The sequence below is a fragment of the Macrotis lagotis genome, chromosome 1 (genome assembly GCF_037893015.1).
Source record: "Macrotis lagotis isolate mMagLag1 chromosome 1, bilby.v1.9.chrom.fasta, whole genome shotgun sequence".
In the NCBI taxonomy this organism is placed as follows: domain Eukaryota; kingdom Metazoa; phylum Chordata; class Mammalia; order Peramelemorphia; family Peramelidae; genus Macrotis; species Macrotis lagotis.
Window position 1 is genome coordinate 905257579 of NC_133658.1, and position 25778 is coordinate 905283356.

The 25778-nt window shown below is 39.2% G+C and overlaps 2 protein-coding genes across 4 annotated transcripts in view; both read right to left on the reverse strand.

Moving 5' to 3' along the window:
• LOC141509581 (uncharacterized) overlaps positions 1–23744 on the reverse strand; it is a 39028-nt gene extending 15284 nt beyond the window's left edge. The window contains 1 exon segment of the mRNA XM_074219212.1: positions 15499–23744. Coding sequence (XP_074075313.1) covers positions 15499–17638 — 2140 coding nt within the window. The 5' untranslated portion in view covers positions 17639–23744.
• LOC141509577 (uncharacterized) overlaps positions 1–25778 on the reverse strand; it is a 264113-nt gene that overhangs the window by 101058 nt on the left and 137277 nt on the right. The gene's annotated exons all lie outside the window — the stretch shown is intronic.

Sequence of the window (25778 nt, forward strand, 5' to 3'; positions counted from 1 at the left end):
CCATTTCTGAGAAACTAGGGATGAAGTAATGCAACTGTACATGGTGGCCAGAGAGAGCTAACCCACTGTGGGATTATTTTTAATGTTTAGTTTCTCTAGAAATATTGAGAAATAACATTTTTCCTGGTTCAATAATCCTTTCCAGACTTTTCCCTATATAAACATATGCAGAAATAAAAGAATACAGGGCTTTTTGTTTCCCACTTGAAAATCTAGGCAATGCCTGTTGCATATTTGTTTTTTCAAATTTTTAACATTTTTAAAGTTTTGAATTCCAAATTCTATCTTTCCCTCCCTCACTTTCCCACTCCCTTAGATTAGCAATCAGAAGTAGGTATACATATGCAATTATATAAAACATTTTGACATTAATCATTTTGTACAAGACTTGAAATAAAAATATGAAAGAGTGAAAATTAGCATGCTTCAGTCTATAATCAATCAATATCAGTTCTTTCTCTGGAGACAGATAGTATGTTTGAACACTAGTCCTTTGGCATTGTGTTGGATCATTGTATTGCCGAGAATAACATATTATTGTTATTGTGTACAGTGTTCTCCTGGTTCTGTTCGCTTCACTATGCATCAGTTCATGTAAGTCTAAGTTTTTCTGAAATGATCCTGCTTGTCATTTCTTATAACACAATAATATTCCATTACAATCATATACCACAGTTTAGCCATTCCCTAAGTGATGGACATCCCTTTAATTTTCAATTCTTGGCCACCACAAACAGAGCTGCTCTATTTTTGTACAAATGGATGCTTTTCCCTTTTGGGGGGATGTCTTTGGGCTATAGACCTAGAAGTAGAATTGTAGGTTCAAAGGGTCCTTTAGGCATATTTCTAAATTGCTCTCCAGCATGGTTGGATCAATTCACAATTCCACCAACAATGCATTAAGGTCCCAGTTTTCCCACATTCCTTCCAACATCCAATGGCTTTCATTTTTGTCATTTTAGTCAATCTGATAGGTGTGAGGCGGTTGCATTCCCTATTCAATAGTAAGTTAGAGCATTTTTTCATAGATAGCTTTGATTTCTTTGTTCGAAAACTGCCTTTTCTTATCCTTTGGTCTTTTATCAACTAGGGAATGACTTTTATTCTTATAAATTTGACTCAATTCTCTATATATTTGAGAAATGAGGCCATTATTAGAAAAATTTTCCCCCAGTTTTCTGCTTTCCTTATAATTTTGGTTGCATTAGTTTTGCTTGTGCAAAACCCTTTAATTTTACAAAATCAAATTTATTTTACATTTTATAATGCTTTATCTTCTTTGGTCCTAAATTCCTCTGTTATCCATACATCTGGAAGATAAACTACTACATGCTCTCTTAATTTGCTTATGGTATCACCCTTTATGTGTAAATTTTGTACCCATTTTGACCTTATCTTGATATTTGGTGTGAGATGTTGGCCTATACCTTGTTTATGCTACAGTTTTCCAGTTTTCCCAGCATTTTTTGTCAAATAATAAGTTTTTATTTCAAAAGTTTAGATCTTTGTGTTTATCACATATTACTATAGTAATTTATTATGATGCAATTTGTCCCTAATCTACTCCACTGATTCATCACTCATTTCTTAGTCACTATCAGATTGCTTTGAAAATTACCACTTTATTATATAGTGACCACCTCCTTTCACATTTTCTTTCATTGATTCCCTGATATCCTTGAGCTTTTGTTCTTTCAAAGGAATTTTATTTTAAAAAATTATAAAGTTAGAAAAATTATTAGTCTTATTGGTATGGCACTCAATAGATTAATTTAGGTAGAACTGTCACTTTTATCATGCTGGTTTGGCAATTAGGAGTTTTCCAGTTGTTTAGAGCTGACTTTGTGTGAACAAGTTTTATAATTGAATTCATAGAGTTCTTGGATTTATTGTGGCAGATCAACTCCAAAGTATTTTATATTGTAACAAAGGCCTTTCTGAAGAACACAGTAAAAGAATGAAAATTAATTCTTGGAACAAAGGTATTACATCTTATCTTTTTAAAAACCATTGTAGTCCTCATATCATTGGTCTGTGCTATTCAAGTTTCTATTCTTCAGGGAATCTAGGTATTAATCATCTTAAAGCAGTTCTGAACAATCAAGGGGATTGGTCCCTTCAAAACTAGACTCAGCTCAAGACTACCACTCCTGAACCATGATTCACTCATAGTAGTTGTAAAATATCACCACTAATACCCAACCTCCTCAAATTAGTGAATTTCTCTCCAGAATCTCCATTTAGGAAACTACCCAACCATGATCACTTCAAACTTAACCTAGCTCATGATTCCCTTTGTCTACTTTGTCACCTTGCCCTGATTACTTCCTCCATTACATTTTAACACTCTTTTTATTATCTTCAGGAGAATGCAAGTTGCTTGAAGGCCAGAAATGCTTTCTTTCTACTTATGTTTGTATTCTTAGTGTAAAGTATTTTTTGTATCACTGTTTAGCAAATAGTAAACATTTAATAAATGCTTTGTGAATCTATAATGGATTTTAACATTCCTTTTTTTTCAAGATTACTTTATATGTAACCATAATTATTCTTAGGTAGTGGGATATCTCTGATGGATAAGCTAGACTATACACTTTAGATAATTCTCTATCAACTAGAAATTGCAGTGATGTAGTAGTATGACATTAAATTTACAAATTGTTTCTATCATGGCAGATTTGTGTTTGATTAGAGCATTCTCTATCCCTGTTCCCCTCTTCTCCTTTCTGTCTCTATCTCTTTCTCTGAAAATGTTTTGCTAAATGTTTTCCTTTACTTGACCATGGATCATTACCCTGGAGAAAGCTGATCTCGATTTTACAGATAAGGAATAGAGTTATTTTGTAGTTTAAAGGTCTTTATTGCTCACAGTAACAGGGTAAGTCAACAATAGATGACATTTATCTGGCACTTTCAGTGTACAAGAATACCATCATTTTCCATGATTTGAACTTGTTTTCTTCTCCAGTCTACACTTACCACATATTCATGATCAAATTTTGGATTTTAGGGTGTAAAAGAGACAGAAGAATGAAGGTAAGGGCTCAAGTGATAGACAATACAGAGTATTTTTCATAATCATTCTTTCCTAGAGGCTCTCATGGCATTTACTTTTGCTGAACAGACATAACTTGAGTAATCAATGATAGAGCAGTATTAGATCATAAAGCAGTCAATAGATTTATTTATTTATTTTAGGGGACAAATTATTTACTGAGACATCGATGAAGGGATTGTAGAGAGAAAAGAGGAAAATCCAGGACAGGATCTTGTGGGACACTCCCATGAAATGGTCATTACACCAGTGAAGATTCAGTAAAAGAGATGACAGATGAGGAACGGAACAAGCATGTTTAAAGCACCTAATGTGTCAGGTACTGCACCGAGTAAGTCCTTTACTGACATTGTCCCTTTTGAGCCTCAAAACAACCTTGGCAATTTGCTGCTCTTATTTTTTTTCATTGATATTTGCAGAAACAGGCAGACAGAGTATAAGGGAACAAGTAAGTTGCCAGGATCATACCACTATTAAGTGTCTGAAGTTGACTGTCTCAAGTTTCAGCTTCATATCCACAAGATCACTCAGATATTATTCTTTAAGAGTGGTGAGATGGGGTGGCTAGGTGGCACAGTGGACAGAGCACTGGCCCTGGAGTCAGGAGTACCTGGGTTCAAATCCAACCTCAGACACTTAATAATTACCTAGCTGTGTGGCCTTGGGCAAGCCACTTAACCCCATTTGCCTTGCAAAAAACTAAAAACAAAAAGTGGTGAGACAAAAAATGATAATCTCTCTCTCTCTCTCTCTCTCTCTCTCTCTCTCTCACACACACACACACACACACAAGAGCAGAGCATATCTGGTCTGATAAACCACCATTACAAATCAAACAGAGAGGTTAACAATGCAGACTGTCCTTAGTTTTATTAAATAAAAAACCATTGCTAACTTTGAAGGATAGAGTCTAACTTGAGGAAAAAAAACAACAGCAAAAGGTTCAGAAAATCCCTTGTATCACACGACTAGAGATTTTAAAGGTTAACTGAGCAACCTTTGTCTCAGAAGTGAAATCTCCATTGTCACATACCCATTGCCACTTCCTAGTCTAAACTTCTGAGGGGAATCCTACCACCTTTCCAGGGAGCCCCTTCCCCTTTCAGATCAATGTGAGAAAGTTTGCCCCAGAGCAACCTCTGTTTGCCCCTTTGCAAGTGTCAAACACTGCTCCAGCCTGTCTTTGCAGTCAAACACAACACAAAAGCCAAATCTTCTACATGGTGGCCCTTCCATTATGGAGAGGTAGCTCTTATTTCCCCACATCTTTTCTAAGGCTCTAAATCTTTGAGTCCTTCAAACAATTCTCAAAGGACAAGGAGTCCAAGTCATCCAGGCCTGGCTGTCCTTTGATGGACAACCTATTTTATCAAGTGTCCTCTTATGCATGGAGTCCAGAGCTGCACCTAATACTCAGATGAAGTCTAAAAGGGCAGAGAACCTGGGTTCTAGGTCTGACCTCGCCCTGGAACTGGGCCCTCTCTGTCAAGGTGGTCAGAGCTTTTTTGCTCACACTTCTCACTCAACTTCTATTCAGTCGGCAAAGAACTCTGGCTGTCTATGATCTTCTGTAGAATTTCACCCAATTGTCCAGCATGTGTGATCCTTTTAGATCATGACTATCAAGTAGTGTGTTGGCTGTTCTCCCAGATTTGTGTCCTTCCTAAGTCCTTTTGAGTATACCATGCATATATGCCTTTATCCAACTCACTGGCAAAAAAAATGTCATACAGCAAAGGAAAAAAGGAGTGGGTCAGTGAAGATTTTTTCTTTTTTATGTATAAAAGAGACCTGAAAAAAGTACAGAAAGACAAACTGTAAGGGAAATTGAAGCAACCTTTTAGGCACAGAAACGAAGCCTAGAGAAAAACACAATCACAGAAAAAGAGGCATTTTCTTCTATACAGAAAGAAATGGAAGGAAATGCAGACAAAAACACAATCATCTCTTCTGAAACATTCTTTTTGGCACTGAAGGGAACAAAAGGAAGTCCCAGATAGATACAAAGGCATTGAAACTGAGGTTTGGTTTTGATTTTGGCACCAAAAAAAAAAGTAACAAGTTCAGATTAAAAACTCTGCCATAGAAATTGAAGCATTCTTTTAGGTGGTGACAGGAACAAAAGGATTTGAAGATAAAAAAGATGGCCAGTGAAACTGAAACATTCTTTTTAGATCCAGAAGAGAATAGAAAGAAGTACAAGTGGAACCAATGCTGGAGATATTGAAGGACTCTTTTAGTAAAGAAGGAAGATTAGGAGGAAGAAATAAGGTCATTGAAAGGAGGAATTTTTTTTAATCTGTAGAAAGGACCAGATAGAAATTGAGATATTTAAATTGAAACATATTTTAGTACAGAAAGTAATAGTCAAGCTAGATGTTCAACCACAGGAGTGGTACAGTAGTGGCACAAAGCAACCACTTCCATCCAACACAAGGTATCTGCTGCCTCCTGCTTTGAGTCCCATGGGCCAAATGGGATGTGGAGAAGTTTTTATGCAAGGAAGAACAATCCTCCCTTCAACCTTATTTTTCCCATTTCCTATTGTGTGCTCTCCCCTTAATGCTGAATGTTCTCTTACTATTGACATTTCAGTGATGTGGGATTATTATCAGAGCAAACTCCTCTAGATCACCATCCAAACCCCATTCCTTATCCCTTACCACTTAAGTCCTCATTTCCATTCCTCTCAATCCTCACACCCCTAAGTTTTATTCTAAATCCACCTGTCACTTTCATGGACAACAACCTTCCCTTCTTCTTAAATCTACTCCTCTACCAGTCCTTCCATCTGCTAGCTCTTAATGAAATCTGGTTGCCACAGTTTCTCTGGCCTCTCTAATATTGGATACACCTCCATTCATTCTCCTTGGCCTCTGACATAGTCAGTCATGGGGACTTGAGAAAAATTATATCAACATTTGATTGCCTGGAAAAGTTAATCAGTATTTCACATCAATTCATGATGGCATATTTGTCCCAATTCTGGATAATCGATGATGATGCTCTTAAGCTTTTCCTGTCACCAATGCAGTGAAGCAAGGCTGTATGCTTGCCCCCATACTTTTTAGAATGAAGTTTTCAACAGTTGTCAGAAGTCTTCATCAAGGATGACATCATCATCAAGGTCAGCTACCTCACTGATGGTAAATTATTTCACTTGAAAAGGCTACACAGAATTGGTGTATGATTTTTTTTTTTGTTTGCAGATGATTGTACACACAATGCAGCCTCTGCAAATCTGGGTTGATGCTCTGCTACATGTGTTAATTTTGGCCAAATAATTAACACTAGGAAAATATTTTCTCCAACAGCCATTATCATACCATCCATATGTGGAAATATGGGCAACAATAAATGGAGAAATTTTGAATACTGTGGATAAGTTCACTTACCTTGGCAGTGTATTTTCCAGTGAGGCACACACGAGGTTAACACACACATTGTCAGAGCTAGCTCTGTGTTTGGGAGGCTCCAAAAGAAAGTGTGGAAGGGAAGAAGTATTAGACTGCCTACCAAACTGAAAGGGGACTGAACTGTGTGCTGGCCTTATTGTCTTGGCAACTTGACAATATAACAGCATCATGACAGGAAACAGAATAGCTTCCATTTGAATTGCCTTAGGAAGAATCTGAAGATCCCCTGGCAAGATACTGGACACTGAGGTCTTGAGCTAAACTCCTAAGGATTCAAACTCTATCAGAGAGAGCACAGCTTCAATAAGCTGGTCATGTTGTTCAAATGCCTACAAGACTATTTTACAGAGAATTCACGCAAGAAAGGTGCTCACATGGTGGTCAGAAAGATGCAATAGAAGGACACTTTGAGAACACTGGAATTGATTAAATGGCATGGGAGACACCAGCAAAGAATCCTAGCATGGTGTGCCCATTGTGCTCTATAAGTTTTGCAGTAGCTTAAAAGAAACATGAGAAGCCCAAATTTAGAGACATTTCTACTCCAAATGTTTGCGTGGGGTATTAGTGCTCTACCTGTGGTAGTGTTCTCAAGTTCATATTGGTCTGATCAGCAACAGAGACATGGTATCTTGACCTCATCATAGTGGCATCATTTGAGTTCTCAAGAATGAAAGAACACAACCAGTACCTTCACTCATTTTCCTTGGCTCACTAGTAGAGGTGGGGGGGGGGGTAGCTGGAATATTCCATGTTCCCCACTGCCACTTCCATTTCCCCCCTTCCTCCATTACTTAGTAATCTTTCTTCTTTTGAGATTCATTCTATTCATGGCTACCACTTAAAATTCTGGGAGCTGCTGTCCATAGAACCTCACTCCTGTCATACTTTTCTTACAATCCAGATTCTGTCCTTATCATTCCTCTAATGATGTGACCAGTAGTCTCTTGGTGATCAAGTCCAATGACCTCTCCTCAATCTTCATTCTCTATGACTTCTCTGCAGCCTTTGATACTCTTGACCACTCTCCTCCTTGATGCTCTCTTCTGTATAGGTTTTTGGGACACTGTTCTTTCCTGGTTTTGCTCCAAACTGGTTGTTTTTTTCTCTATATCCTTTGTTGAGATTCTTCTCCAGATCATGCCCTCTAATTGTAGATGCCCTTCAGAATTCTGTCCTGGTCCTTTTCACTCCTCCATCTAAATTATGTGACTTGGTAATCTCATCAGTTCCCAAAAATTTAATTACCTTCTCTATGCTAATGATTCTCAGATCTACTTTTCCAGTCTCTACCTCTCTGCCTACCTCCAGTCTTGCATCCCAGCTGAATTTCAGACATCTGGAACTGGATGTAACATCTTAAACTCAGTATGTCCAAAACAGAATTCATTATGTTTTCTCCTGAAACTACCCACCCCTATTACCTACTTCCCATATTACTGTTGAGGGCAATAGCAATCTTCCAGTATCTCAGACTTACAACCCAGAAGCCATCCTGGACACCTCACTTTAACTTACCCTCCCCATATCCAAGTTGTTCTTAAGGCCTCTCAATTTCACCTTTAAAACTTCTCTCAAATATTCCCCTTTTTCTCTTCTGATACTGCCTACCCTAAAGCGGTGTAACCTCATCACATCACTTGGATTATTGCAATAGCCTGCAGGTGGACCGACCTGTTTCAAGTCTCTCCCAACTCGTCTATCCTCTATTCAGTCATTTAAATGATTTTTCCTAAAACAGATCCATTTAAGTAACTACCATAGCTAATTAACTCCAGAAGCTTCCTATTGCCTCTGAGAGCAAATATAAATTACTTTATTTGCCATTCAACATTCTTTCTTACCTGGGTCCCTCCTGCCTTTTCCAGTCTTGCCCTCCTCCATGGCCTTGTTGATCCAGTGATATTATTAACTGGCTGAAACATGAATAAGACACTGAGCATTCTTTGTCCCCTCAAATTGGAAAGTTCTGCTTCCTTCTGAGTCATGACTTTTTTTAAGTTCCAAAATCCCACTTTTTACAAGAAACCTTCCCTATCCCTTCTTCTTAACTCCTTTGCTTTCTTTCTGTTAAATTATTTCCCATTTATTAAATATTTAGCTTGCTTAGTATTTGTTTGCATGACATTTCCTCCATTAAATTAAAAGCTCCTTAAGGTAAGAGATTGTATTTTTAGTCTTTTTTATATCTCCAGTGTTAGCCCAGTGAATAGTACATATCAGGCACTTCATTGTTGGTTACTGGTTGATAACAGAAGTATATTCATATAGTAAGTATGTGACACATCCCAATGGTAAGTGATGGACATGTGTCTCACAATTCCACATATTCTCTCATTTGATCCTCACAAAAACCCTGGAATTTTTATCCCTAATAGAAAATGTACAGAAGGGAATCCTATTAGAAACCAAGGATTTTTTTTTTAAGTAAAGAAGAGAACAGATGATAAGACAAATAGAAATACAGTCATAGAAATGGAAACATTTTCAGGTATAGAAAGGCATGGAATGAAGTCTGATAGTTTTGAAAGCTACACGATGACATTGTCAGTTAGGTATTAGAGACTCCAAAGGAAAACTTTGGCATCTTCCTTTTGAAAGCAGGAGGTGCCTTAATTCCCTAGACTTTAGAGGTTATTGCTAAAGGAATCTGGACAAGATATGGAAACCCAAAGGCAGCAGTAGGGACCACATGCTAGTCTATGGGAGGGTCTGTGAGATGGAAAAGAATCGAGGAGAGAGCCCTTAGAGAAAGGGGCATGGGGCGGCTAGGTGGTGCAGTGGATAGAGCACCAGCCCTGGAGTCAGGAGTACCTGAGTTCAAATCCGGCCTCAGACACTTAATAATTGCCTAGCTGTGTGGCCTTGGGCAAGCCACTTAACCCCATCTGCCTTACAAAAACTGAAAGAGAGAGAGAGAGAGAGAGAGAGAGAGAGAGAGAGAGAGAGAGAGAGAGAAGGGGGCACTAGGAGATCTGAGAAGCCAGTTTCCAGTGAGCATAGGTTAAGTTCATGCCCCCCCCCCCACATCAGATGGACATCTGGACTTTCTAGCTTTTATTCTGATTGAGCTCTAAGTCACTGGTTGGTGAATCCTTCCAGTTGATTTCACAGAATTAAGTACCCAATAATACAGAGCCCAGAGCTCTTGTTTCCAGCCCAGTCTCACATCAGAACCCAATACAGAGGAATTCAATAATAATAAAAACACAATCTTCCCTGAAGGTTACTCACCATGAGTGCCTGGAATCTTGAAACTCTCAGTTGGGTTTCTCAAGATAGCTGAAATCTTGGGTGTCCTATTGGGGCTTCAGTTTCACAAGGCCAGAAAGGTCTGGGTTACAGTTTTTGATAGTTTAAATTTATTCCAAGCATACCCCCAAGCATTTGGGTTCTCAAGTACAAAGGGAGCTTCCTTCCCAAAATGGTGGGTCACAGATGTTCAGAAACTGAGGCCTACATCCCCATACATTTGCAAGTGTGGAGTGGAGTTAAACATTTGAGGCAGGATCTCTTTTTTTCCCCTGGAGTTAAAGGACAGTTTTTAATTCCCAGAATTGTTTAACCACATGAATTATTTCTCATTAGTAATGGCAAAAATACAAGTCCCAGAAAAGACTTGTATTGCAGATTACAGACGAACTCTTATTAAATTAGTCAAGAACCAGGGATTGGGAAGATCTGGTTTCAAATTGTGGCTCGGCTATTTACTAGCTGTGTGACTCCCTCTATCCCTCTGTTTCTTCATCTCTGATACCTAGAGTATGTATCTCACAGCAATATAGTAATTAGTAAGGTATTTTATTTTTCTTGTTAGCTGTTTTGCAACACTCATCACTGGATGCAGGTGGGTTGGCTTCTTTGCTCTCATTCTCTGCCTTGGCCAGAAAGGGGCCCCTCTATTCTGGGCACAGTCAAATATTAATTTGTTGTTGGGTTATCTCAGTCACGTCCCACTCTTGGCAACCCCAATTAGGGTTTTCCTGGTAAAGATCCTTGAAATGGTTTGCATTTCTTTCTCAGCTCATTTTACAGATAAGGAACTGAGATAAACAGGATTAAGTGACTTGCCCAAGGTCACACAGCTAATAAGTCTCTGAGGCTGGATCTGAACTCAGAAAATGAGTCTTCTGATTCCAAGGCCAGTGTTCTGGGCACAACTGGGCCACTTCACTGCCACACAAAAAAATTCCTAGAACTTGTGGGAAACTGGGACAAGGAATCTATGATTGACTAGAAGTCATGTCCCATACCCAGATCAATGTGAAAATATTGATTTCTGGGGAAGATGGCTGCTGCATATAGTTCTTACATACCCACTGCAGCAAAACTGTCAAAAATCACATAAGATCAAAATTATTCAAGTTAATGAGAAACTACAGTAAATGATCTCTTTCACTCCACAACTTCACACATACATAATGATCCAGAAGTTCATGGGCAAGAAAGGGGGTGCCAAGGAAAGCCAGTGACCCCATACATGAACCACCCAGCAGCCTTCTAAGATGTCCAAACCCAAGAAGGGCAATTGTAGCCTTCAAAGCTTTGTCCACAGGCCAAAAGAGAACTCCCACAAGAAATTCCCACTGAGAATTTTTTTTTTAAAATCATAACAGATATAGGAGAGGACTAAGACATTAGAGATAGTCTTGTAGCATTACTGATAAGAGGACACACCAAATTCAGGGGCTCCAAGGTCTCCAACACTTTGTCCTAAAATGACAGAGAGCTCTGAAAGTCTAATCCTTAAAATTGCTATGAGTCAGGGGAGCCTAATCCCAAGAGATGTAGTTTGAAAGGTATAATAGATTAGCCTCTATTTCTGAAGTCAGGATTATGAAGAGAGTTTATAGAGCTGAGCAGATCATCAGAGGCATCCAAGTCCAAACAATGCCTTCAACAGGTTCCCAGCAGGAGTGTGCCCAACTTTTGGTCACAGGGACAAAGTCCCTCCTGAACATTTTGGAACAGTTCAAATGATGAGGAAGCTTTCCTTGCAATGGGATGAAATCTGCAATTTACTGCTTTTTCAAGACTTTTCTGAAAAATGTCATTTCTGGGGTTAATGGCAAAAATTTGGAAGGGAGTCTGAGGGCAGAGAGGGAGGAAGGAGACAGACCCCTAAAACTCTTTAATCCTTCATAAGACATTTTGGAGGGACAACTTGTGAGGGTCCTGACAGAGTTGCAGGGGGAATTTGACTATTGCTCAGGAAAAACTCTGATGGTTATCAATTCTGGGAATTAGAAGGCCCTTCCAGAACTCTAGGCAAAGAGACTCTGCCTCACATGCTTAATTGTAGTTCAGTTCCCCCTGGTCCTCAGTTTGCCTATCTGTAAAATGGAAGTGCTCTAGTTGATGGATAAAATGCTGCTTCCCATACATAGCCCAAGAGGTCGCCACTGAGCTCCCTCCAAGGTCACGATCTTTATCAAGTGTTGAAAAGAGGTTGGAGCTGGAAGCCGCTGGTGGCTCATTTTCTCTCATTTGTCAGATGAGAGTCAGACCAGACAACCATTAAGAGTGTCCTTTCCTTGTCCGAACCAGGGTTAGGAACGCCAAAAGGGATTGTGGGATGAACATCCCTTGATCTGTCCCACTGGGAAGGTCAGAAAGGCTTTCCAATGTCATCTTGCCCAACCTTCTTTCATAGTTGAGAAAACAAAGGTAAAGAGGTAAAGTCCTTTGCCCAGTTTCCTAAATGTGCCCTCACCTCTTCTCAAGCCTAGCTCCCCAACATCTCTCATCTCACTCCACGCCAAAGGACAGAACAAGCCTCCCTTCATCCATCGAGCTGTGTGCTCCAGATTGGGTCTTTGAAATCCTTGGTGAATTTTAATTTCCTAGAAAGAAGACATGCTTTATCCTTGAGGAAGCAATGTAGTCTAGTGGAAAGGGCAATGGATTTGGAGTCAGAGGGCTTGGGTTGAGGCTTAGCTCTGGTCTCTGACCTCTATCAGAAGTCCCTTCTTCACATTAGGCCTCAGTTTCCCTGGAGAGAGGTGCAGTGGTACAAGAGGAACATAATTAGATTCTCTTCCATGGAAAAATGGGGGGGGGGGTTGGGATAGATGACAATCAAGGTCCCTTGGAAATCTGAGACTTTGACCAACTGAAATATTCAATTTAAAGCACCTTCTAAATTTTAAAGAAGACAGTCTAGATAGCAGGGTGGATGGAGCCCTGAGCTTAGAATAGGAAGGCTCGCTCATCTTCATGAGTTCAAAACCAGACTTAGATACTCCCTAGTAGTGCAACTTCATCCAGTTGCTTCAGTTTCCTCATCTCTAAAATGAGCTGGAGAAAGAAATGGCAAAAATCACTCCAATAACTCTGCCAAGAAAATCCCAAATAGGGTCACTAAGAGTGGAACATGACTGAAATGACTCAACAACAGTAAGTCAAGAAGACTCTTCTAAGTTCAAATCTGGCCTCAGACACTTACTAGCTTTGTGACCTTGGACAAGTCAGTTTACCCTATTAGATACTCTGGTATCTTTGCCAAATAGTGTCATATGCTGAACATGACTGAAACAACTGAACAAATTTTTAATAAAAGAAAACATCCTTAAAGAAAATTAGCCTGCTCTATTTGGTCAGACTCGAGGAATATATTATTGCCTTGGCAAACAGGTAAACCCTTGTGGATCCCCCAGCTCAAAGTTGCCAACTTCCTTTTGTGTGATGTTTTTCCCCTGTTAAGTTTATAAGTTTCTTGAGTAGGTTATTGCTACAAAATAAATCTACTACAACACAGACATTATAGCTTTGAAAACCTAAGTTTTATTACACGCAAGCACAGGTTCAGGTAGTAGAAAAATAACTTTACCAGAACTGGAACTTTTGGAAACATTTTATAGAGAAACTTATTCTCAGAAACAAAGAAATAATTTTTTAACCTATTACAATTTTTATGGCCTCTCAGGTCATCAAGGTCACCCAGGCCTAGTCAAAACAGATTTTCTCATGTTCCTTTCAATTAAGGTTGAACAAATTAAGTTAAAAGAAATTAGTAAGCACACTGTTACAGATTTAAACACTGAGTCTGCAAAATACTATATTTATAAAACTATAGAGCTACATTTTAAGGAAGTCACCATAGGCTAACTGAAAAGAAAGGATTTACAAGTCACCAAGATAACCAAAGGTCAAGGGACAGGAGAATTCTTCCAGCTAAATCCACTTGGTAAGCTCAAATTCCCTTTTGGCTTCTTACTATCATTACTCATTCAATGAGTCAGGTTTTATCCAAGTGAGGTCAAGATTACGAGGAAAAGGCTTCAATTAGTTTTCCCAAATATTATATGGGAAATAGCATAATAAAAATTGAATAAAAAGAAAATGAAAATGTATCATCATAATGCAAACAACTGTGCACAAATAAGCTACAGATAAGAAAAACTGGAAGAAACCAACAGAGAAGTACTAGAAGTAAGAAAATCTTTTTAGGGACTTCCCCAGGATGCCCAGGCCTCATTCTCTCCCCATAAAGACTGAGTCTCCACAATTCCCCTTTTTCTTCCTTACCAGGGACACCCAGAAATAGATAACTAAGCTGAAGTTCTATTTGATGGCTTCTGGGGAGGAGAAGGGTGAGATGAGCCTGGAGCTTTGGATGGGGTTGGCTGGGTCCAGAAAGGGGAGAAGATTAAGGATGAAATTGAGAGTTCTAGAATCTCTTAAGTGAATTTTCTCCTCTGGGTTGGGTTTAACTTAGGTTTAGAGTCAGAGAGCAGAAGGTAATCACAGAGATCTGGATAGAACTACACACTTGGAGAGATGGCAAGGTGAGTCATGGGCTGGATACCAGCAACCAGGGACAGGGAGTCTATTTCTATTTCTAATTCTAACCCTGACTTACTGCTTGACCCTGGGCAAGGAAGGGAGGGAAGCAGGGACAGATGATCTCTAAGAGTTTTCATAATATGCAGATATAACTCAGGTCAATTTCATCTCTTCAGGGTGTAGATGAATATGCTGAAGGAAAAATGACTTGACCAAGGACACACAGCTAGCAACTGACAGAGCCAGGAATGCCAACTGACTTCTGTCCTCAGGTCCAGGACTTTCCATCATCCTCCACTGATCCCAATGATTTACAATTAAGCAATTAAGCAATGATTTAAAGATGAGGCATTCCTAGAATAAGTGTTGAAGAACCTGCCAGTTCTAGGATCCATAATTAGCTCTGGGCTTTGGGTGAGATTGTACTGGAATCACTTCAACCCAAACATAGACAAACATAAGTTAGGCTTCATAACTAACTTGAAAAACAAAAACAAAAACAAAAAACTTCCCATCTGAGGAAAAAAAAAAGGAAAAATTCCTGCAGAAATGGCATAGCACATGGGAGTCTTTCCACAGGGATCAGAGACCTGTTGTTGACTAGAAGACAGTCCTCCTCTGATAGAATCCAACATGATAGGATTTCTTCCAAATTAGTTTCTGAATGGTGGCAGATTACTCAACTTTTACATTCTAGGATTTTCTTCAGTAAGAATTCTCTGGTAAATAACAAGGTAACAAGGCTTTCTCACAATCACTACTTGTGTAACCCATCAGTATGAAAACTCTGGTGTTTAATAAGGGATGAACTGTCACTGAAGGCTTCCCCACACTCCTTACATAAAAAAGGCTTCTCTTCAGTATGACTGGTCTGGTGCTTGATAAGCTCAGAACTTTGAATGAAGGATTTCCCACAATCATTACATTTATAAGGCTTCTCTTCATTATGGATTAGCTGGTGTTTGAAAAGGTGGGAGTGTTCACTGAAAGCTTTCTCACAATGACTACATTTATATGGTTTGTCTCCTGTATGATTCTTCTGATGCTTAGTAAGATCTGACTTCTTAACAAAGGCTGTGCCACACCGATCGCATTTGTAAGGCTTCTCTTCATCATGAATTCTCTGGTGACTTAAAAGAGATGCTTGTTCAGTGAAGCTTTCCCCACAATGATTACATGTATAAGCTTTCTCTCCAGAATGAATCTTCTGGTGTACAGTAAGATTTGATCTCTGAATAAAGCCTTTCCCACACTCATTGCATGTATAAGGCTTCTCTCCAGTATGAATCTTCAGATGTACATTAAGATTTGAGCTCCGACTAAAGGCTTTTCCACACTGATTACATGTATATGGCTTCTCTCCAGTGTGAATTCTCTGGTGACTAACAAGGACTGAATTTGTACTGAAGTCTTTCCCACATTCATTGCATGTATAAGGTTTCTCTCCAGTATGAGTCATCTGGTGTACAAGAAGGGTTGAACTATCAAAGAAAGCTTTCCCACAATCTTTGCATGTATAAGGCTTCTCTCCAGTATGAATTCTCTGGTGTCTGAAAAGAGTTGACTTTTGAGTGTAGGCTTTACGACATTTAGTACATTTATATGGTTTCTCTCCAGTATGACTCTCCTTATGTACATTAAGATTTGACATCCTAAGGAAGGCTTTCCCACACTGATTACATTTATAAGGTTTCTCTCCAGTATGAATTCTCTGATGATTGAAAAACGATGAGCTTTGGGTGAAGGATTTCCCACATTGATTACATTTATAAGGCTTCTCTCCAGTGTGAATCTTCTCATGTACCTTAAGGTTTGAGCTCTGAACAAAGGCTTTCCCACACTCATTACATTTATAAGGCTTCTCTTCATTATGAATTTTCTGATGATTGAAAAGAGTTGATCTTTGAGTAAAAACTTTCCCACATTGATTACACTTATGAGGCTTCTCTCCAGTATGAATCTTCTTATGCACACTAAGATTTGAGCTCTGACTGAAAGCTTTCCCACACTCTTTACATTTATAAGGTTTCTCTCCAGTATGAATTCTTTGATGATTAACAAGGACAGACTTTTTACTGAAGGCTTTCCCACACTCTTCGCATGTATATGGCTTCTCTCCAGTATGAATCATCTGATGACTTATAAGGGTTGAGCTCTCAAAGAAAGCTTTCCCACATGTATCACATTTAAAAGGTTTCTCTTCAGTATGAATTTTGTGATGTTTGAAAAGGGTTGACTTTTGAGCAAAAGCTTTGCCACATTTAGTACACTGATAAGGTTTGTCTCCAGTGTGATTCTTCTGATGTAAATTGAGGTTTGATCTCCTAAAGAAGGCTTTCCCACACTTGTCACATCTATAAGGCTTCTCTCCAGTATGAATTCTCTGGTGATTGAGAAGAGATGAACTTAGGGTGAAGGCTTTCTCACATTGATTACATTTATATGGCTTCTCTCCAGTATGAATCTTTTGATGTACTTTCAGATTTGACCTTCGACTAAAGGCTTTCCCACATTCATTACATTTATAAGGTTTTTCTCCAGTATGAATTCTCTGGTGTTTGAAAAGAGTTGAGCTCTGCCCAAAGACTTTATCACATTTATTACATTTATAAGGCTTCTCTCCATCATGAATCTTTTGATGTACTTTAAAATTTGACATCTGACTGAAGGCTTTCCCACACTCATTACATGTATAAGGCTTCTCCCCAGTATGAGTCATCTGATGTACAATAAGAGCAGAACTCTCAATGAAGGCTTTCCCACACTCATCACATTTGTAAGGCTTCTCTCCAGTGTGAATTCTCCGATGTTTGATAAGGATTGAGTTTTGAGTGAAGGCTTTCCCACATTCCTTACATTTATAAGGCTTTTCTCCAGTATGAATTCTCTGATGATTAATAAGGGTTGAGTTTTTATTGAAGACTTTCCCACATTCCTTACATGTATAAGGCTTCTCTCCAGTATGAAGCCTCTGATGTTGAATAAATCTTGAGTTGTGAGTAAATGTTAGCCCACATTCATTACATTTATAAGCCTTCCCAATGGTATGGTTCTTTTGGTTTTCAGAAAAGTGAGAAGATTCAATGTTATGCTGATTTATTTTGTCTCCATTTTGAATCTTCTGATGTTTGGTCATTTTTTTCTTGTCCTTCTTCATCTCCTCTATCTGGTTTTTACTTTTCCCACAGTCTCAGAAGTAGAGCAGCAATAATCAGCACTGATTCCAATTTTCTTTCACAATTTTCATTCTATATGATGATTATTCTGGAATGGTCTCTTTCGAAGATTCCTCTGTGCTCTTTATCTGAAAAACAGCAATATATGGTACAAATGTTCCCATTTCTCTGAGCTTTGAGAAAGGAAACTCTGGATAAAATAACATAACTGAAAATGGTGCACAGAGAAAGGCAGTCCTAGTTTAATAATCCTTTCTAGACTTTTCCCTATTAGAAAATATGTAGAAATAAAGAATCACAGGCCTTTCTTAAAATGAATTAAGGTTGAAAATCAATCCTTGAACAAAGGCAAACTATTATGTCTTTAAAATTCATTACATTTCTCATCTCCTTAATGGACCCATATAGAAACACAACTCAAGTCTCTATTCATAATGGAATTTAGGTATTGATCAGGGGGGAAAGGTCATCTTGAATCTAGAAGAGGTCCAGAACAATCAAAGGAATTGGTCCCTTCAAACCTGGGCTCAGTAAAAGACTCCCAGGATTCCTTTTCCATACCTTCCCCAGATGTCTTCTTACAGTAATCATGTAACTTCCAACACTAAGATTTCCCACCTCTTCCTTTCAGTGAGTTCCTCTCTGTAATCTCCATTTGAGGAAATGACCAACCATCATCACAATTCCCCCCATTTACTTTTGTCACCTTGCTATTATCTGGGTGCTCCTTTCTTTACATTCTAGTACCCTCTATATATAATGATATTCTTCGTGAGCATATTAGTTTCTTGAAGGCTAGGAATGCTTTCTTTTTCCTTATGTTTGAATTCTCAGTGTATCTGTATTATTTGTAGTCCCAGTGACAAAAAAATAATAAATGCATTATGAATCCATCAATAAAGGGCGAAACAGAGAAATGACTACTGTTTTAGCCTGTTATCCCCAAAATATATTTTAACATGCTTTTCCATGCCCCAAGATTACTATAAATGTCACTGTAGAGATTCTTGAGCAGAGGGGCATGTCTTGATATACAGAGGTAGACCATACCAATTTGGATAGTTATCTGTCAGCTAGAAGTTATTTTGATGTAGAATGACACTAGATTTAAAAATTCTCTCTATCACAGCAGACATGTATTCAAAATATAGAGTACTTTTCCTTTACCTCCTTCTCTCACTAATATCTGTTTAAGGGGCTTTATGTTTTGTCAAGTATTTTCCTTCATTTGATCATAGTAACAATCCTGGAATGAGGAAAGACATCTCTAACTTGCAAAATTTGAAGTTTCAGGGTATTGTCCAGGGTCACAAGGTGAATGAACAGTAGATAACAATTATTTGGTACTTTCTAAATACAAAGGGCTTTCTCTCTAGAAGTCCAGGGTTGGATGGTCATTGATACCCATCCCATTTCCTGTGAAACACTTATTTGAATTTGTTTTCTTCTTCTACCTATAGCTACGTCCCATTCCAACCTTCCACAATTTATTTCTGGACTTAGGGCACCAAAGAGATAGAAGTAGAGATGCAGGGACCCAGGAAAAAATATAGTACAAGTTATTTATCAGACTCATTTTATCCCAAGATATTTCATGGCATTAGCTCTTAATGAATAGACATCCCATTAATTTGGGCACTCACTGAAAGAGCAGAATATTGGATCAGCAAAAGGACAAGAGATTTTTTTAGTGGGCATGTTGCGTACACTCCCATGGAGGGAGTTTAGAGAGAAAAAAACAAGAACCCAGAAGAGGACTTTGAGAGAAACCACCATCAATAATCAAGACATGGATGACAATTCAGCAAAAGAGAGAGTGGGGCATTAATTAAGTACCAACTGCATGCCAGACACTGGTCTAAGGAAGTCCTTTACCAATATTATCTCATTTGATCCTCACAACAACCCAGGGAGGTGGGAGCTGTCATGTTCTCCATTCACAGTGGAGGGTAAAATAATGTGTACATCACACAATTGGTAAGTACCTAAGACTATATTTGAACTAAGGTCTTACTGACTCCCGAGCCAGGGCCCCCCTTCTTTGACACTGGCAGAATGGAGAGGCAGATCAGAGGAAACCCTGAGCAGAAAGTCTAGGTGCACCGAGGGTGAGGTCCATCAGCAAAACATTACAGAGAGGTAAGACTGAGAACTAAGAAAAATGGCATTAGTGTTGTCAATTAACGTTGCTTACTTTGGAGAGGGAGTAAAGATCAAGCAAGTGGATACAGAGCAAGTTCAGAAAAGACAGAACATCACAGAAATGGGGATGTGGAAGGGACCTCAGTCTCCAGTTTTCTAACAGTTAACAAAGTGGACTTTCCATTGTCACATCCCCAAATGGTCACCAAATAGTGTCTAAATCAATCTTCTGACAGGGATCTTCTTCCACTTCTTAGACCAGGATCAACTTTAGTAAGATTTTGAAATATCCTTCTATTTGCCTCTTTCCAAGTTAAGTTTTATTCTTGGATCACCAAATATAAACTTTCTTCCATATGACAGTATTTTCCATAGTGAAGGCAACTCTTATTTCTCCATATCTTTGAGACCTCAAATGTTTACAGGTAGAGTTAAAGCTGCCCTCTCCTGGGCCCTTTTGCTTCTCGCTGTCCTTGGAGGCAGAAACCAGAACTGAAACAAGACCCAGATGACCTCTGATGTGGGTCAAGGACATGGGCATCTCCTCCCTAGGCCTGAAACTGTGACCCTCTCCAAGGTGGTCAAAGCTTTTATGTTTATTTCACACACTGATTCCTATGGAGATTGTGCTTCCAGATAATTTGAGGAATGCTTGCTGTTTTATCTCCTATGAAATTGCACCCGATTCTCTAGAATATCTAATCCTTTTGGATCCTGAATGCCATTCAATATGTTAGCCATCTCATAAATTTGTGTCATCTCTAAGTTCATTTAGCATACCAAGTAGTCCATTTAGCATACCAAGTCACTATCAGAAATGTACCACACACACACACACACACACACACACACACACACACACACACAAACACACACGTGCGCGCGCGCACATGGAGGGAGATGATTGAAATTTTTTAAGTGTAAAAAGGAACAGAAAGAAATCTAGAAACATTGCCATAGATAAATATGCATTTTTAGGGACAGAAGCAAACAAAAAGAAGTACATAAAGATAGAGAAATACAGTCATCAAAATTGATGCATATTTTAGGTATTGAAAAAACAAGAGTAATCTAGGCAAAAACAATGATGTAGAAATTGGCATTCTTTTATTATGAAAAGGAAGAGAAAAACATAGAAATAGAAGCATTTTTAATGTAGCAGTATATTCATGGAGAAGTACATTTAGACAGAAATACAACCCAGGAACTGAGGCAATTTTACAAATATAAAAAAGAACTGAAGCATGTTGAGATAGAAACACAGCCATAGAAATTGAAGCATGTTTTTTAGAGACAGAACAAAATGAAGTCCAAACAGAATGACAGATCTAAGATTGAGAGTTTTTAGTTAAAGAAAAGAAGGAAGTGCAGAGGTCAGGTAAATTGAAGTGTTTTTTTTTTGCAGGCAGAAAAACATAACTATAAATATTGAAGGATTCCTTTAGTACAGAAGAGATCTGAAGAATTTCTACAGAGAAACATAAAGAAATTGAAGTTTGGGGATTTTTTTTTTTTTTGCCTACCAAATAGAAGGAAATTCAGGTAAATACAGTCCCTAAAAAACCTGAGGTATTGCTTTTGGTACAAAAGGAAGTCCCAAGAGAAATACAGCAAAGACACTGAAGCTTCTTAGGTACAGAAAGGAATAGAGTCCCATCCAGAAAGACAGTTCTTTTTTTTTTTTTTTGCAAGGCAATGGGGCTAAGTGGCTTGCCCAAGGCCACACAGCTAGGTAAATTATTATGTGCCTGAGGCCAGATTTGAAATCAGGTACTCCTGACTTCAGGGCTGGTGCTCTATCCATTGTGCCACCTAGCAGCCCTCAGAAATACAGTTCTAAAAGATATATAATGACATGTTCATTCTTAATTTGGAGGTTTGGAAAGGAAAACTTTGAATCTTCCCTTTAGAGGCTTCTTCAACCCCCAGTATTGAGGAATTATCTCTAGTGAATGAATTTGGACAAGCAGTTTATCTACAGAGGGAACTGTAGGATGGAAAAAGGAAGTGGGTTAAAGAGTCCTCAGAGAAAAGGGAACCCAGCAGAAGTCTCAGATGCCAATTTCAGATGTGGTTCAGGACCCTCTCTTTTATTCAATCTGTGCTCCAAGTCTTCCAGTCAAGTTCACAAAAAAGATGAAGAACTGACCTGAAGCTCTTCCTACAGGTGTCAGCATTGCCAGGCTCCTGCCCAGACTCCAACTAGAACCAAATGTAGTCCCTAAGATTACTCACCATCAGTGTCTGGGATCATGGTACTCTTAACTGGGTTTCTCAGACAAATGAAATCTCAGAAATTATCTTAGGGCTTTAATCTTGGGAAGTCTGCGCTCCTGTAAGATTTTTCCTCCCCAGACAGCCAGGTTCTGAGGAAACTTCCTTTCAAAAGGGGTAGTTCACACAGTAACAGTAACACTGGACGATGATCAACTATGATGGACTTAGATCTTCTTAGCAATGCAATGATCCAAGGCAATTCCAAAAGATCTGTGATGGAAAATGCCATCTTCACCCAGAGAAAGAACTATGGAGTCTGAATGAAGATCAAGGCATATTAGTTTCACCTTTAAAATTTTTTTTTCTTTCTCATGGTTTTTCTCCTTTGTTCTGTTTCTTCTTTCACAAACACGACTAATGAGGAAATATGTTTAACATGATTGCATGTGTATGTTATATCAGATTTCTTGATACCTAGGGAGGTGGGGGATTGAGGGAAGGAGGGAAAAAATTTAGAATTCAAAATCGTATTAAAAATGAATACTGAGAAGATGACGACAAGAACAGATCATATCTTAGGTGCTCTCTCCTAAAACTCATAAGCTAAGGACTCTTAACTAAATTTTCCAGAGACAGAACCCACAGAGGGACCCAGTGAGGCAGTTCTCCTACTCAAGGTAACCTGGAAAAGAGCAGAAAGGTTCTGCTCCCCAGGGTCGGAGGGGCAGCCTGCCACAGCAAAAGAACTTGAGCCTCCCGGAGGCAGCCCCAGGGTGCTGGGAGCCACAGCTCACAGCATCGAGGAGTTTCCTGAGCTCTGCCCCGGGGAGCACCGGGCACAAATTGGGGGAACAGCAGGAGACCTCTGCCAGAGCAAGCATGTGAAGCCCAGCCCTCAGGGCACACAGAGAGCAGCTTGGCCAGGAACAGAAGGAGGCAGAGGCAGTAAGCAGGAGCCCCCAGGGCATAAGCCCATTGAACCTAGGGAGGGGAGTGAAGAGACTGCTGAGCTCTGTCCTCTGCCCCTGGAACAGGACTCTGGGGCTCTGAACACATTCAAATCCTGATTGCAGTCTAGCCCCCCCCCCAAATAGAACAGCAGCCCCCCCGCACCTCAGCCCCAAGGCAGAGGGGGGCGCATATGATCATTCACAGACCAAGAGAGAGGACAGAGCCTCACACACTGAGACCCTTGTGGGAGTGTCCCAAAAGCTCAGGAAGCACCCCCAAAACAGGCTTAGGTTGGGAAAAAGAGCAAGCAGAGAAAAAAGAGGAACACCATTGAGAAATGTTTTGCATATGAGCCCAAGAAGGATCAAAATACTCAGTCTGAAGATGAGGAAGCACAAACTCCTGCATCTAAAGACTCCAAGAATAACAGAAATTGGGCTCAGGCTATGACAGAGCTCAAAAAAGACTTTGAAAATCAAATGAGGAAGTTAGAAGAAAAACTGGGAAAAGAAATGAGAGAGATGCAGGAAAAAACATGAAAATGAAGTCAGCAGCCTAGTCAAGGAAATCCAAAAAAATACTGAAGAAAATAGCATGCTAAAAACCAGCTTAGGTCAAATGGATAAAACAGTTCAAAAAGTTATTGAGGAGAAGAATGCTTTAACAAGCAAAATTGGCCAGGTGGAAAAAGAGATAAGAAAACTCTGAGGAGAACAAATCCTTCAGACAAAGAACAGAACTCAGGGAGATTTGTAAATTTATGAGAAACCAGGACTCAATACTTCAAAACCAAAAAAAAAAATGAAAAATTAGAAGAAAATGTGAAATATCTCATTGAAAAAACAACTGATCTGGAAAACAGACTTAGGAAAGATAATTTAAAAATTATTGGAATACCTGAAAGTCATGATCAGGAAAAAAGCCTTGACATCAAAGAATTACTACAGGAAAATTGCCCTGATATTCTAGAAGCACAGGGCAAAATAGAAATGGAGAGAATCCACTGATTCCCCCCCCCCCCCGAGAAAGATCCCCAAAAAAACAACCCCTAGGAATATTATAGCCAAATTCCAGAACTCCCAAGTCAAAGAGAAAATATTACAAGCAGCCAGAAGGATACAGTTCAAATATCGTGGAGCTGCAGTCAGGATCACACAGGACTTAGCAGCAACTACACTGGAGGCTCGTAGAGCTTGGAATATAATAAACCAGAAGGCAAAAGAGCTTAGAATGCAACCGAGAATCAACTACCCAGCAAGGCTGAATGTTCTCTTCCAGGGAAAAAGATGGACTTTCAATGAACCAGGGGAATTTCAAATGTTCCTGTTGGAATGGCCAGAGCTGAACAGAAGGTTTGATCTTCAGATACAGGACTCGGGTGAAGCATAGAGATTGGAGAAGGGGAAAATATGAGGGACTTGATGAACTGCATGTATTCCTGCATAGAAAAATGACACTAATAATACTCATATGAACCTTCTCAGTTAATAGAGCAGGTAGAGGGAGCTTTTATAGTTAAAGCACAGGAGAAAGCTGAATTTGAAGATAAAATATAGTATAAAAATGGAGTCAATAGAAAAAAAGGGAAATGTAATGGGAGAAAGAAAAAGGAGAGGGGGAATAGGCCAAGATATTTCATATAATAAAATTTTTCTTTATTACAATGAGCTGTTGCAATGATATGGAAGGGGGGAAGGCAAGGGGGAATGAGGGAATCTTTGCTCTAATCAGAGGTGTCTAGGAGAGGAAACAGTATATATATATATATATATATATATATATATATATATATATATATATGTATATACTCAATGGGGTATAGACATCTGGGGTAAGAAGGGGGGGACAGGGGGAAGGGGTGGGGATGTGAATGAAGGAGAGGATGGACCATGGGGGGGGTGGAGAATGGTCAGATATAACACATTTTCTTTTTTTTACTTCTTGCAAGGGGCTGGGATTGGATGGCCTGTCCGGAACCATAGGGCCAGGTGGATGCCGGGCCTAAAGGGTGGTATGGGGGCTCAGGGCCTCTTGGCCCCAGGACCAGGGATCTGTCTGCTGCACCACTCACCTACCCTACAGCAGAGTCAGAGTGAAAGGAGAGAGAAAACATAGTACATGGTAGTGAAGAAATATGTAAGGAGGGAGTTGCAATCAGCAATGGCAACAGTGGAAAAATATGGAAGTAACTTTTGCCATGGACTTATCATAAAGAATGTGATCCACCCATGACAGAGTTGTTGGTGTTGGAACAAAGACTAAAGCACATTTTTTATTATTATTTTGGGGGGGGGTACAGGGCAGATGGGGCTAGGTGGCCTGCCTGGGGCCACATAGCAGGGTGATCGTTGGGTGTCTGAGGCCTGATTTGGACCCAGGTGCTCCTGGCTCAAGGGCCAATGCTCTGTTCACCACCCAGTCACCCCTACTATTATTACTATTTTATTTTATTTTGGGTCTTTTTTTTTTTTGGTTTTTGCAGGGCAGTGGGGTTCGGGTGGCTTGCATGTCACACGGCTGGGTAATTGTTGGGTGTACAGGGCCAGGATGTAGGCTCGGGTGCTCATGGCTCCAGGGCTGGTGCTCCATCCATTGCACCACCTGGCCATACCTACAATTATTACTATTACTTTTTGTAATTTTAATTTTTTTCTCTCCTCTTTACTTTATTGCTCAAGCAAGTCTATATTTATGGGGGGTATTTCATTTACTCTTAAACAAGAATATTTTATTACTGTAGAAAAACATTATTTGTACAAAATGAGAATAAATATTAAAGAAAAAAGAAAAAAAGACAAAAAAATGAATACTAAAAACTATTTTTACATATAATTGGAAAATATAAAGCAAATATTTAAAAAAAAAAAAAACCTGTAAGGGGTGGCTCAGAGATACACAAAAATTGAGCCCCTGTGTGTAGAGCACATATCCTCACATATTTGCAAGTCTGGAGTGGAGTTAGGGAAATGAGGAAGGATCTAATTGTCCTGAATTTCTAGGAAGGCCTCATAATTCACAAAATTGAGTGTTAACCAC